General features: G+C 41.4%; 1 protein-coding gene across 1 annotated transcript in view; it reads left to right on the top strand.

Annotated features, from left to right (window-relative positions):
• Nucleotides 1-3,927: 3,927 nt before the first annotated feature.
• GABRA1 (gamma-aminobutyric acid type A receptor subunit alpha1) overlaps nt 3,928-14,903 on the top strand; it is an 82,756-nt gene continuing 71,780 nt past the window's right edge. The window contains exons 1-2 of the mRNA XM_066589259.1: nt 3,928-4,052; nt 5,500-5,609. Coding sequence (XP_066445356.1) covers nt 3,928-4,052; nt 5,500-5,609 — 235 coding nt within the window. The remainder of the gene's footprint in view (nt 4,053-5,499; nt 5,610-14,903) is intronic.

The following is a 14,903-nucleotide window of genomic DNA, read 5'->3' as shown; positions in this document are numbered from 1 at the left end:
CTTTCCGAGCAGGTATGACAAGTGTGGGTAGCTTTTCAGAAAGCGCTGAACCACCAAATTAAAGACGTGGGCCAGGCATGGCACGTGCATGAGGCTGCCGAGCTGCAGAGCCGCCACCAGGTTACGGCCGTTGTCCCACACGACCATGCCCGGTTGGAGGCTCAGCGGCGCAAGCCAGCGGTCGGTCTGCTCTGTCAGACCCTGCAGCAGTTCGTGGGCCGTGTGCCTCCTATCTCCTAAGCTGAGTAGTTTCAGCACAGCCTGCTGACGCTTGCCCACCGCTGTGCTGCCACGCCGCGCGACACCGACTGCTGGCGACGTGCTGCTGCTGCTGACACATCTTGATTGCGAGACAGAGGTTGCGTTGGAGGAGGAGGAGGGTGGTTTAGTGGAGGAAGCATACACCGCCGCAGATACCAGCACCGAGCTGGGGCCCGCAATTCTGGGGGTGGGTAGGACATGAGCGGTCCCAGGCTCTGACTCTGTCCCAGCCTCCACTAAATTCACCCAATGTGCCATCAGGGAGATATAGTGGCCCTGCCTGCCTGTGCTTGTCCACGTGTCCGTTGTTAAGTGGACCTTGGCAGTAACCGCGTTGGTGAGGGCGCGTACAATGTTGCGGGAGACATGGTCATGCAGGGCTGGGACGGCACATCAGGAGAAGTAGTGGCGACTGGGAACCGAGTAGCGCGGGGCCGCCGCCGCCATCATGCTTTTGAAAGCCTCCGTTTCCACAAGCCTATATGGCAGCATCTCCAGGCTGATCAATTTGGCTATGTGCACGTTTAACACTTGAGCATGCAGGTGCGTGGCGGCGTACTTGCGCTTGTGCTCAAACAGTTGCGCTAGCGACGTCTGGATGCTGCGCTGAGAGACATTGCTGGATGGGGCCGAGGACAGCGGAGGTGAGGGTGTGGGTGCAGGCCGGTAGGCACTCGTGCCTGTGTCCTGAGAGGGGGGTTGGATCTCAGTGGCAGGTTGGGGCACAGGGGGAGAGGCAGTGGTGCAAACCGGAGGCGCGACAAAGGTTGCACACCACTGTTCGTCGGTCGTCAGGCGTCTCTGTGAAAAACTGCCATACCTGAGAGCAGCTTGGCCTCTGCAGGGTGGCATGGCGTGATGGGGCGCTTTGGGAAACAGTTGGTGGATTATTCGGACTGGCCCTGCCTCTACCCCTGGCCACCGCACTGACTCGGCCTGTGCCCACACCCTGACTTGGGCCTCCGCGTCCTCGCCCGCGTCCACATCCTCTAGGCCTACCCCTACCGCTCAGCATGCTGTATTACCAGTAGTGCAGAAACAGAACGCTGTAATTAAATGTGCCGCTGATTGGCCTGTGGTTGGAGGCTGACTTCGCTTACGGAACGCACAGCAGAGGCAGGAAAGAATTTTGCGCAAGCCTGCTGTAACACTTAGCTGGCTGCGTATGAATTAGGACAACTACCCCCAGCAGAGACCCAGTACACTTGTGGACAGGAATACAGCAGTGATGTAAGAGGCAACACAGAGGCAGGAGAGAAGTTTGCGCAAGCCTGCTGTAACACTTAGCTGGCTGCATATGAATTAGGACAGCTACCCCCAGCAGAGACCCAGTACACTGAGGACGGTCACAGGCAGCCCAAATAGATTTTTTTTCCCAAATGTTTTTGGAAAGGCCCGCTGCCTATATACACTAAATATGTCTTCTGTCCCTGCCTCACCACTACTGGCCCTGGACAATGTAAAATTACTGCAGGACGCAATGGTCTGCACGGCCGATATACAAAAAAAAAGAAAAATGTGCAACACTGCAAAAAGCAGCCTCCACACTACTGCACACGGTTAGATGTGGCCCTAAGAAGGACCGTTGGGGTTCTTGAAGCCTAAAATAACTCCTAACGCTCTCCCTACAGCAGCTCCGGCACCAGCAGCACTGTCCCTGAACTATGTCAGAATGCATCTGTCGCGAGCCGCGGGAGGGGCCGATTTATATACTCGGGTGACACCTGATCTCGCCAGCCACTCACTGCAGGGGGGGTTGTATAGGGCTTGAACGTCGTCGCAGGGGGAAGTTGTAATGCCTTCCCTGTCTTTCTATTGGCCAGAAAAGCGCGCTAACGTCTCAGAGATGAAAGTGAAAGTAACTCGAACATCGCGTGGTAATCGTCTCGAGTAACGAGACTCTCGAACACGCTAATACTTGAACAAGTATCAAGCTCGGACGAGTACGTTCGCTCATCTCTAATTATTAATTATAAATAAAATTATATAGCTTTATCATTAGACATTGTTGGGACATAATTTTACACATTGTACGGTGGTATTATTTAATGGGGTATTCCCATTTCAGTGCTCATCATAGTCTAAGTTGTTGCTAATGTAAATATAAGCATACTTGTATATACCTTTTTAAGTTTTGCGGCGTTAGGGAAATATTCATCTGGTCCACTCTATGTCCTTTGCTTTGTTTTGAGCAACTTTCATTGATTATAGTCAATGCTGCAGTCCTGAAGTTTTTGGATTTACCATAATACTAGAGTCATCCCTTGCATTTCTTTCATACAGATATTTAACACCTTAACACAAAATGACATAAATGGAAGTCATTAGTGGAAGTCATTCCCTCAAAATAGTGTATAGGTATACATGGCAGCTGTTCCTGCTAGAGAATGTGCATGTTTGCTGGTTCTATACTAACTAGCAAATACAAGTACATCGGTATAACGTTAAATGCTATGTACACCTTTGACATGGAATTTTTTTTTTTTTTAATTATGTTTACATACACGTGTATTAGTGGTTACTTTTAGTTTAAAAAGTTGCACATTGTTTCTGACTTTATTTCTTCATACTTCATATTTCATACCCCTGATATGCAGTTTCCAATGTGCTCTTGCTCATTAGGCATATCCCATAGGCTCACACCCACTTGCGTTTTTTTAACGCGATTGTCAATGGGACTTTCTAATGTTAAAAACACATCGCAAGTTGGTGCTTTGCAATTTTTGTGCGATGCGTTTTTAACATTAGAAAGTCCCATTGATAATCGCGTAAAAAAATGCAGAGATATCACGCGAAAAAAGCGCCAAAAAAAATTTTGCAAGTGTGCAGGAGCCCTTACTAAGACATGGATGTGAGAGCTTACTAGCTTTTATGTATTATCGCAGCTTCACTCCTATAACTATTTTCCCTTTCTCAGCCTATGAGAGATCTTGTCACGTACGTGTGGGTAAGTGAGCACGGAGCCCACATGAACGTGACCCAGATTGATAGGGAACACCAGGTGAAGCTACCACCTCTCCCTATCTTCTACTAGCGTAAGTGACACAGACCTACCTGGGGACAGCGCCCCCCATAAAGGGCAGCCCAGGGGCCTTCGGATCTGGTCATAGGAACACATACCCAGATTGAACGCATACACATGCCACCACCAACAGGCACAAGTGGACAGGATAAGAAGACGCACAGAGCTATAATCACATGATACAGTAGCAAACACTAGTAGCAGATGTTAATACTATAATTGCCAGGTATTAGTTGCCATTTTGATCAAAATATGGAAGCTAGCGGGTGACTTCACGGCTCCTGGCTATACTGCTAGTCACTACACTAACCAGGAGTCCAGTGACACAGCCAAACAAAACCACAAGACACAAACCTTTCTTGCAGCCACCAAATACAGAACCTGCTCACACCACGCAGAGAGAGAGAATGAGAACAGAGAAAGCTGAGCACACCCACACCTGGGAAGACAGCTTTATGGGTACTGACCTGGAGTGATTGGCTGGCTGGCTGACACCCACACCCAACCAGCTCAATCAACACCACCTGTGGAGCTGTGCTGCTAGAAACACTGTGGCACAACAGATCTTAGCCAGCACAACCCTAACAGATCTCTTGTCTTTTGTGCTGAGAGATATTGATGCGTGTGATTTTATCTTCGACTCTATGCAGTCTGCGATAAATACTCTAACAAGCAGGGACAAACTGACCGAGAACGATAGACCAAAGGAGAAGACAAGCTCAGAATCAGGGAATAGCAGGGAAAAAACCAACCGGAACAACAGACCAAGGTACAAAACAAGCTCAGAGTCAGGGAATAGCAGGATCAGAACTAAAGGCAGACTAAAAAAACGCAGGTGTTAGCTGGATGAAACCTAATCAAACACTGGCACTGGAAGCCAGCACCAGACAGACTAAATACAGAAGTCCCTGCCTAAAGTGGGGCAGGGCAAGATGACACGCCCACTGGTGATGTCATAAACCCAGCCCCATCCTGCCATGCGCCCTAGCAGGAGAGCTGTGAGTTTGGCTAGGAGAGATGTCCTTCCGCATGTGGCTCGTGCCGGCCAGCCTGAGCGACCACCAGCACAGGTAAGCCCCGAGTGAACATGCCTGTACGACCACCAGCAGCGCCAGGGAGGACAGTGCACACCTCCTGAGTGCCGGGGCCCCCAGTGGTGAGCTTCTCCCTAACACAGGGATTTTTGATAGACAGCATCCTCTGCAGTGACTATTTACACTGAGGGATTTTTGACAGAGAACATTTGAGGGCCTTCTGCTGTAACAGAAAAGAGGCACTGCTCAGCATCAAATGACAGGGAGCATTCACTGAAGGTGCAATCATGTTGATTGATGGCTGTTGTTGTGATGCCACCTTGGCTGCACTTACTGATTGTGGCTGTTATGCTGCAACACCTCCTCTCTCTTCGAACAGATGCATAGTCTTGGTGCACCCCTTCTCCTGCCAATTGCTATTTATGCTTCCCTCCCTACCTGTAACCTATGTCATTGATACAGTCCATGGACAAGAGTGGCGCTGTTTCTGGAAAGGACTCTTTTTCTTATAGAACCCTATTCAGTTTTATAGAGCAAAGACATATATTTGCATAGGTCTTTACTGTACCATTTAGCTATTGCTACAGACAAGATCATGTTAGAATGTATTGTGTGGTCATATAGTTTTCGCTGTGGGTTATCACTTTTCTTACCCATATAGATTGAGTGCACTTTAATGCATATTATAAAATGCAAAATCTTACCACATGTAACAGTGAATGCCGATTTACGTGAAAAACAGGTGTTAAGCATCTCTCCACCTGGCATTAAATGGTTAAAAAATATAAGATAAATAGTGTACAAAACTAGTTGTTGGAAATTGTAACCCTCTCATGTTCTGCATGTAGAGCATCAAAAAGAATTGTCCAGAAGGCATGAACATATGATCCTACCATGAAGTATAAATACGCCTTATCTGGACTAGCAGTCATTTCCGTTCAATGTAATTCACAGTATTAAGGATTGAGTGATACATTGATTAAAAATAGGAAAAAGCTGAGTGAGTTAGGGGCCCATCTTTAGCAGTAATTGCTTTGGAATGACAAGCTGGCTGAATAGAAGAGATTTTGTGGCTCTGAATCAGCATAAGTAAAGATAAGTAGATTTTAGAATTACTGATGGCAGGATTGTATTCGGCTCAATGCTTAATAATGTATTTTTTTCAACGTCCTGTAATTTCAGTGGTGGACAAAGCACACAGGATGAGATTAGAGACAATACCACAGTGTTCACAAGGATCCTCGATCGTCTGCTAGATGGCTATGATAATCGGTTAAGACCAGGACTGGGAGGTTGGTAATGATTATTAACTTTACAATTGTCTATAAGCACACCATTTCTTGTGTTGAATACAGTTGGATAAATATACTTTACTTATATTCAATTTATAAATCTGAATAAACTATTAAATTATTAGTAATCAATAAGAAGTTTAGGCTGCACTCACACAACATTTAGGGTATATAAATTCTCAATATTATGCAACAACCCTATGTAACTGTATGCTAATAAAAGATACAGTTTTCCATGCATAGGCATGCAAAGCAATATTAAAGGATAATAAGGTTGTAGGTTCATATGAAAATCACAGTATTAACACAATGTTACCTTAGGGTGGCTTCACATGAGTGTGTGCGTTCATATATGCGCACCCCTGTACACGCAAAAACATGCATGTATGAAGGTCCGTGCATTGCCTTCAATGGAGCTGCTGCAGTTCCATTGAAGGCGATGGTCTGCCGGCACACCTGAAGTGATTTTCAGGGAAGAGTTTTAAGTATAAGCTCTTCCCTGAAAATCACCCCTTTTAGTGTAAAAAATAAATAAATAAATAAATAAATAAAATATATATATACTTACTTGTCTGCCGCTGCCGTGTCCCCCATGGGGATGAAGAACACATCTGCCACATGCAGCAGATGTTTTCTTCATCTCCGAGGGGAATAAAAAATTCCCTGCTGCACCTGTCACAGATGTGACAGATGCAGCAAAGGAATTCTTCATCCCCGTGGGGAATAAAGAATTCCCTAGCGCAGCTGTCACAGATGACAGCTGCGCTAGAGGATCCAGCTGCTGGGACCCCTTAATTGTTTTTCAGGGAAGGGCTTTAAATATAAGCCATTCCTTAAAAAACAAGCCAAACTAGTGTAAAACATTAAAAAAAGAATATACTCACCTTTCTTCACCTCGCTGTCCCCAGGTCTGCACTGAAGTTTTTTCAGCAAGCAGGGAATTAAAATCCCTGCCTGCTGAAAGAGCTGCTTCTGATTGGCTGGGGTGCTCAGCCAATCACAGGCAGCTCTCGCTGAATAAATGAGAGGAGAGTGCCAATAAGAGTCTAATTGGTTTTCTACTGTTTATAGGTAGCATTAGTTTGCTATATATATTGAGCAAATCTAGTTGAATGCTATATAGTTGCATATAACAAGGGTTTAATTGTTTTTTTTAAAAAAAATAGCAGGCAAATCCTTTTTTCTCACCACCCTCAGACATATTCGCATACATATCAAGAACATGAAAATAACCGTCTTTGTTGTGAAATATCAGTATCAGTTGTATTGATAACAGAAGAGAGTGGCTGTTGGGTTTATCACCCCAGCCTGGCATATTGCATATGTTTCTTTTTTTTATTACCATCTGGTGTAATAAATTCATATGTATGCCACAATATTAAGGCAACCACAACAAATGTGTCCAAATTTCCTCATAAACAGTATTTTTCAACAGTATTCGATCCATTTTTTTGTCCCTAATACAGAGCCAAGGTTAATCTGTGAGTCTATTAACATTAAAGCACACCCTACTTTTATTCCTTTTTGCAAATGGAAAATGCCCATTGGAAACTATGCAGACTGCCTAACCCCACAATACATGATTAATTATTTTCTTCCAAAAATTTGTGGATAGCCTGGAAACGTAATTGAAGTTAGGGAAAATTATTTTAAAAATCTGAATTAAAATTTTTACATTATTTATTGTATTTGTTTTTTATAGTGTGCCAAAGGGCTACACTGTGCATTTAAGTCAAATGCATCTCAATTTCTACAGATCAGGCCACATCATTTTCCTGCAGTTCTCCTACATCCATGCACTTCATGTTTTAGGAAATGTTACATCAAAACTTTAATTTCTTATTAACTTTGCTAATTTACTTAAGAGAGCCAAATTTAAGGCCACAAACCACAATTACTGGTACATCTTGAAACTATTTCTTGTCTTTTTCAAGTAAAGTAGCACATAAGACTTTTCACACTTTATTGTAGCAAACCCTTTGCAGTTAGGGAAATTGGAACTTTGTTTCCAAAAAGCCAGGCCAATGGTCAACCGATTTTTTGCGAACATTAACTGGTGGGGCCCTGACTACGGTAGCTTTCTTTGGTACTTTGCTTAGAGTTGATTATGAATCTACCGTGCTGATGTGACCCCCTCTTTCGACAGCCTGATGTTCCTAACTTGCATAGGGTTTACCCAATTCAACTCTGAACTCAGTTTTTCTGCAGTTTGCGCTCTGCATTACAAGATCCATGCATTTATAACTGCAAGATCTATCATATGGTAAAAGAGATGCAAATACCACTTTCTGCTTCTCATTATTATTTAGTTCACATAAAGTACTGTAGATTATCTTGTCAGTCATGGAACATTGCCACAGTTATACAGTTAAGCCACACCCACAATTTAGCATAACTATACTTTTTTGTTTCATACATGTAAACATAAGCATGTCTATAAGTTGCTTTTTGGTAACAGAAAGCACATGGTTAGTGAGTGTAGCTGCCTCTAAAGCTCTGACTAGAAATGCTCTGGGCTTTGGTACCCCATTTATAATAAGAAAGCGCCATCGCTGTCACATGCTAATTATTGGCCTACATTGTCACCTGATATCATAACATGCTAAGGGGGCAGTTACATTGTACATACAGCGGGCATGTGGATTTTGATGCAGAATTTTCTGCGCAGCAAATTCCACTGGATGTTGTAGAAATAATCTGTCCAATACATCCTACTCTATTATATTGGTTTACTGTGGTCATTTAAATTCTATGTATCAAGAACATTGTCATTAATTTAGTATCCTTTCATATTTTAAAAGCTAATTATGTACTAAATGATATTTTTTAAGCTTTTCACAGTTATTACTCGTTCAAGTATACAGTATTTAAATATTTTGAGAAGCAGAGATAAATATTAATATTGATTGTTTTTTCCATGTTTTCTTAATATGCTTTTTATTTTTTTATGGTTGTGTTTTAATTAATGGTCCTATTAATTGTATTGTTTTATATATATTTTTTATTTGCTTACTATTAGAGATGAGCGAGTATACTCGCTAAGGCACATTACTCGAGAGAGTAGTGCCTTAGCCGAGTATCTCCCCGCTCGTCTCTAAAGATTCGGGGGGGCGCGGGTGACAGGTGAGTTGCGGCGGGGATCGGGGGGGAGCAGACAGGAGAGAGGGAGATCTCCCCTCCGTTCCTCCCCGCTCTCCCCCGCTGCTCCCTGCCCCCCGCCGGCCCCCGAATCTTTAGAGACGAGCGGGGAGATACTCGGCTAAGGCACTACTCGATCGAGTAATGTGCCTTAGCGAGTATACTCACTCATCTCTACTTACTATCCTTACCACAGGACCTGTCTGTAGTCAAATTACTGTTTTTGGTCCTTATCTTATATATACAGCGTGTCCCCAGTAAATACTGAGAAAGAGGCTTACTAGCCTCGAAACGCATATATATGATGGTTATAATAAACAGAGAAGCTGGGCAAAATTGCCCTTAAGAAATTTAAACTTACATATGAAAATGATGATCATTACCACCTGCTTGATCTAATTAATTAATTCTACACTTAACTATAATCCTAAAAAATCCCTGACTTTGTGCAAGTGTACTTAGAAGAATTGATGCAGTCTTGAAGGTAAAGGGTGATCAGTGATCACACCAAAAATTAATTTGATTTATATTTCTTTTTTGTTCATTCACTTTACTTTTTGTTAATTGACAAAAAAAAGCTATTAACGCTTCTGTTTTTGAAAGCATTCTTACTTTGCAGGATTGTTCCACAACTTCCTAAAATCTTTGCACGGTACTGTAAAAACAAACTTATGGAGTTAAAAACATTGCCTAGGCGCAGTATTTTTTTAAACAGCAAAACATAAAAAACAATATCAATTTGGTATCACCATAATTGTACTGACCCTCAGAATAAAGATAACATGTCCCTTTTTCTGCAATATGAACTCCATAAAGGCAACTTTGCATTTTTAAAATTTCACCTCACTTAGAAATAAAAATGTTTTCCAATACATTATTTGCTACATTATATGGTACCATTGAAAAATACAACTCAACCCTCAAAAAGTGGCTATGTCACTGGAAAAATGGAAAAAAGTTATGAGTTGTAGTACAGCATTTTGGCATTTACTACATGCATGGCTGTATGGAGGTCAGATTTTGTCACATGCATATATCTCTGCCAATGTAAAGGGCGTTGAAAGCTGGTATAAAAAGGTGAATGTAGAGGGGGAGAAGAAGGGGGGTGAGGAGGAGACAGACAAGGATGAATGTTGCACAACTCTAGGGGTTCCCATGAAACGTGGACCGCCACTTTTGGCTTCATGCCCCACCTATAGGACATTGACTCCGTGTGCTGTTAAGGATATGTAATGCCCCTGGCCATGCTAATTTGATCACGTATCCATGGTCAGGTGCACCCTGTTGTCACTTATATGGTGGTGCAGGTCAGGGATGGCTTTTTGGGCAAAGAAATGGTGGTTTGGCATTTGGTGCTGTGGGTTTGCATGGAGCATCATGCTGTTAAAGGTGGGAGCTGCTTGAAGTGCCAACTTGGTTTGTCCTCTACTACCTCCCACGCTGACACGTCCTCTACCCCTTGCTTTCTTCATGTTTTCTTTGTGTTTATTTATTTATTTTTTATTTTTTAGTGTAGTTTTATGCAACTTAGCTAAATTTCTAGTTTTCAAAAAAACACTGCTAGATGTGTAAGACCTTCAAACAATTCATAGTGGCTGGACTGGCAACTTTGAACAATGTCTGAGGCCACTGACATGCACGGTGTGTATTTGCTGTTTCCCTGTTTGGTTAACTTTTTGTTTTATATTAACAAAAAAAAAAAAAACACTGACAACTAAATAAGACAGACATGATATGTGAAAATGGAAGGCCTCTGATTATAGCTTGTATCTTTGTGAGCTGTCCCTATTCGGATCCCCCAACCACACTGCTAGTTGTGTAAGGTTTGCATATAATTTGTACTGCCTGGACTGGAAACATTGAACAATGTCTAAGGCCACAAACAGAGAATTGCAATTTTACCCATCTGAAAGCATATTTTTTTCTGTTTGTATTTCTGCTATACACATTGACCTCAGCAGAACTATACCCTCTTCTTAAGTACAGGCCATATTTCGTATGAGCATACAAACGTAATGCAGTAACTTTCTCTGCTACCTCCAATAGAACCCTGTTTAAGTTCTCAGCTGGTGTACAAGCTTTGTTACCTAGCAATAATATATCCTATATAGAATATTTGTCGCTATTAAAAACAGATCACATGATATATAGGCATATAAATGCAGCTTTTTTTCTATGTTCTCTTTAATATCACCCCAGTATACAAACTTTCCCACCAGCAGCAATATATCTTTTGTAGAATATCTATCCCTGGTTTGTAGGCAGCTTTTCTGTCCTGTCCTCAACTATAAAAGGGCCATTAGTAACACTGTACCTATGATATATATGACTAGGTCATGTGATGCAGCTGTCCAATGAAACTGCTGACCATATCCAAGATGGAGGACACGTTTGGTGACATCAGCAAGGTGCCTTGGCTGTTGAATGGCTAGATGCTGACCTCGGCAGCAGGCACTATGGGAAATTAGATTTTTGCTAAAAATTTGTTCAAACTAACCTAATTCCACTTTGTGAAAATCTGAACGCTTTTATCGCCCAGCTGATCAAGATGAGCAACGCTATTTCTTACCATGCTGATTTTAAAGAACTTCAGCATACCCAATGAGTTCTATTTTAATCTTGATTAGGTGCATAGAAGAAGAGGTAGGAATATTTGCTCAAAATCAATTTGGCACACCAAAACTGCTTGAATCAGCATATTTCATTGTGAATGTTACAATACTGCAATGTGCAAATGAAGGGCTCAGGGAAAGAATAATCAAAATCCACTTTTATTGAAAATTAATCATTTTAATTTGAAAGTTTTACAACTCATCAAGCCTAAATTATAAAATGAAATGGAATTTTGATCACTGTAATACATGCATAGTACATTTCTAAAGTTGAAACCAAGGCTGAAAGTTATGTAATAAAAAGAAAGCATTTTTGTCCTTCCATTGCTAAATTTTTGAAAATTGTCATAATGGTCATTGTATTTTGTTGGCACATATTGTTTTAGAGCCTGCGGATCATTGTATTTGTCCATATGTAATGTGAGAACAGTAGAGTACAGATATCCAATGTTCCAGTATCTTTGGGATTACATTTTGTGAGCTTTGACAAACTTCAATGTCCACTGGGCGCATTGCATGCTGTGCTACAGATGTCATTTTCCATTTCCTACACTGGCGCAGGTACAAGGTATATAAAAATGCATTGTGATTTTTGCACATGCTCTGTTTTCATTATCCTTCTAGCAATCATGTTTTCTTTGCATGGTTCTGTAATGGACTATGATCATTTTATTGTTTTTTTCTTGCATTCACAAACGCATTTAAATCCCCTGGGTTATGTTCAGGGGTCCCATGTGGTTCCCCCCGATGAGATCATAGGGAGCCGTGTGGGTCTCATGGTAGCTGAGGGCCTTCTGAAAGGCTCCAGGGCTGCAATGGCAGAATGCCTATCAAGCCATTCCCGTTGGGTGGCTTTATATACTGCCTGCCGGATCGCTGTATGATGTAATGCTATGGCATTATATCATAATGCAGGAGAGATCAAAGCTTTGCTAGTTGCTGTCTCCTAGGGCGACGAAAAAAAAGGAAAAACAAGATCAATAAAGTTTTACTAATTGTAAAAAAAGTAATACCAGTTTAAATCACCCCCCTCCTTTTGCTATATTTATAATAAAAATAATCTAAATCATAAAACAAAAATACATATTTGGTATCACCACATCCATAAAAGTTTGATCTATCAAAATAACGCATTAGTTATCCCACACAATGTAGTTCGTCAGAAAAAAATAAAGAACGGCAGAAATGCACATTTTTGGTTACTCTGTTTTCAAGACAAAATGCAATAAAAAGCAAAAATGGGACCAATCAAAACTACAGGATGTCCTGCAAAAAATGAGACCTTGCACAACTATGTCGACGAAAAAATTAAAAAGTTATTGTGCGCAGAAGATGGCGGCAGAAAATAATTTAAAAAAATTAAATGTCTTTGAATAAAAATAAAAGTAGCGTGGCCAAACAAAAACTATGTAAGTTTGGTATCATAGTAATCATACTGACCCATAGAATAAAGATATCATGTCACTTTTTGTTGCAGTGTCTACACTTGTAAAAACAAGACGCACTCAAAGATGGCGGAATTTAGTTTTTTCCCATTTCACTCCACTGAAATTTTTTCAAAGTTTTTCAGTACATTATATGGTACATTAAATAGTACCATTGAAAAATACAACTCGTCCCGCAAAAAACAAGCCCTCATGCAGCTACATTGATAGATAAATAAAATAGTTATGATTTTTTTAAAAAGGGGAGGAAAAAACAAAAAAGGGGCCATGTTCTCAAGGAATTGATGCTTAAATAGAGCCAGCTGTCTTCTTTTCCTTGTGTTGGATGTAGGTAAACTTCCCTTTTTTTCAGCTTTCATAGGAGTCTATGGGAGCTTCCAGCATATCTCAGCAAAAGATAGGGCAAGACCTATCTTTGGACACTGAGTATAAAATTGGTTGCCATTTTCAGTCTCAAATGTGCTATTTTTTACGCACTCAAAAATTGTTCATCTGAATGAATGCATTGGAATCCAATGCTTCAGATGGTCGTGATTTTTGGATGCAGCTACAAATGCTGCGTATGTACGGCCGTGTGAATAAGACCTTAAGCACATACCTATCCTAATGAAAGACCATAAATGTTTGATTGGTGGAGTTTGACCTCCAGGACCTCTGACAACTATCAGAACCACAGTAAATGGGGCTTGTCTCAACTGCACATACTAATGAAGAGCTATGTCAGGATATTGAGGGGGCCACAACACTCACTGTGATCCAGGGGGGCAATATTCCACGTTGTTAAAAAAAATCCAAAAGACAAGCCACTAATATTTCCAGGGCCAGCTTCAGGCTTATGTGGGCCCTCAGGAGTCTCAGTGGGCACCTTTGCAGTGTGTCATGACATGCAGTGGTAAAACTGCAGCAGTGTATCCCACTATTATTTTTTATACGTCATTTACTATATGGTTAAAATAACATGTTGAATTTATTATATTGGTTGTTACAATTTCAGTTATACCACATGTGCAATACTTAGTGTACAAAAGCACTATTGGTAACCCAGATTGTGCTATAGAACTTATTACCATATGAAACTATAGCTCTTGGTATGACTTGAGCAATGGTATGGATATACTGAGATTTGTAGTTTCACGAAATAGAATGCTGCAGACCTTACATGTGATCACAATTCCAATGTGTTGCAGTCAGAAACAGATTACACAATGATACTGAGTGACTCACATGTGATGTGCTCTGGGCTCATTCCTTTTCTTCTCCTTCTGCTCCAGACCTTCATGACTTCTCTAGCTAATTTGCTGGAGATTCCTTCTGGGGGCTCCATTACTGCTGATGAACTCAGAGGAAAGACACTGAATCATTCTCTGTCATTGGTGAAACAGACACCAGCCTGGTTTGACAAGGGATCAATTAGTTTCTCTCTTTTTTGCAGTTTAGAATTACTCGAAATATAATGAAAATAAATAGAAACCATGACATATGGACACTAAAGAAGTATTGGTTTCAATAATGACCGTGAATGGTTCAGTTAATTTCCGTTCAGGGTGCCATCACAGTGCTGATTTCAACAGTCATGCTAGAACCAACAGATGGCATTCCACAGTGTAGAGAAAAATGCTATGGCAATGCTCCCTAGGAGAACATTCACATGTACCGAAAATGGTGAATTTTACCACAGGGAAAAATCTGCATTAAAATCTGCACTATTGGTAGGGATATTGAGTAAGATTTTGGTGTTGATTTGCAGTTGATTTCACCCTTTCAATAGAATCAGTAAATTCTGCTGCAGAGCCACACCAAAATCTGCACTATTTCTGGTACATGTGAATGTACTCTAATATGGCTGTCTCACAGTGTAATGAGACCCCCCACTCACAATAATTAGACCCCTTTACGTTCCCACTACATGTTTAATAAAAGCATGAGCTCCTTATATTATTAATTCTGTACCTGCTGTCCACTATTTGCTCCTTCTTTTCTTTGTGGCGCACTGCAATTACCATCTTGCTCTCGAGATCTCGTACGAGGGGCCTAGCAGCATGTGCAGCTTCAATACTACTCCCCAACTCCTCCTTCAAGAGAAGAACCAGGCAGGATTG

This window comes from Eleutherodactylus coqui, chromosome 2 (assembly GCF_035609145.1).
Source record: "Eleutherodactylus coqui strain aEleCoq1 chromosome 2, aEleCoq1.hap1, whole genome shotgun sequence".
Lineage (NCBI taxonomy): Eukaryota > Metazoa > Chordata > Amphibia > Anura > Eleutherodactylidae > Eleutherodactylus > Eleutherodactylus coqui.
Note: the sequence above shows the minus strand (reverse complement) of the source record. Positions and strands in the feature narration are given on the sequence as shown.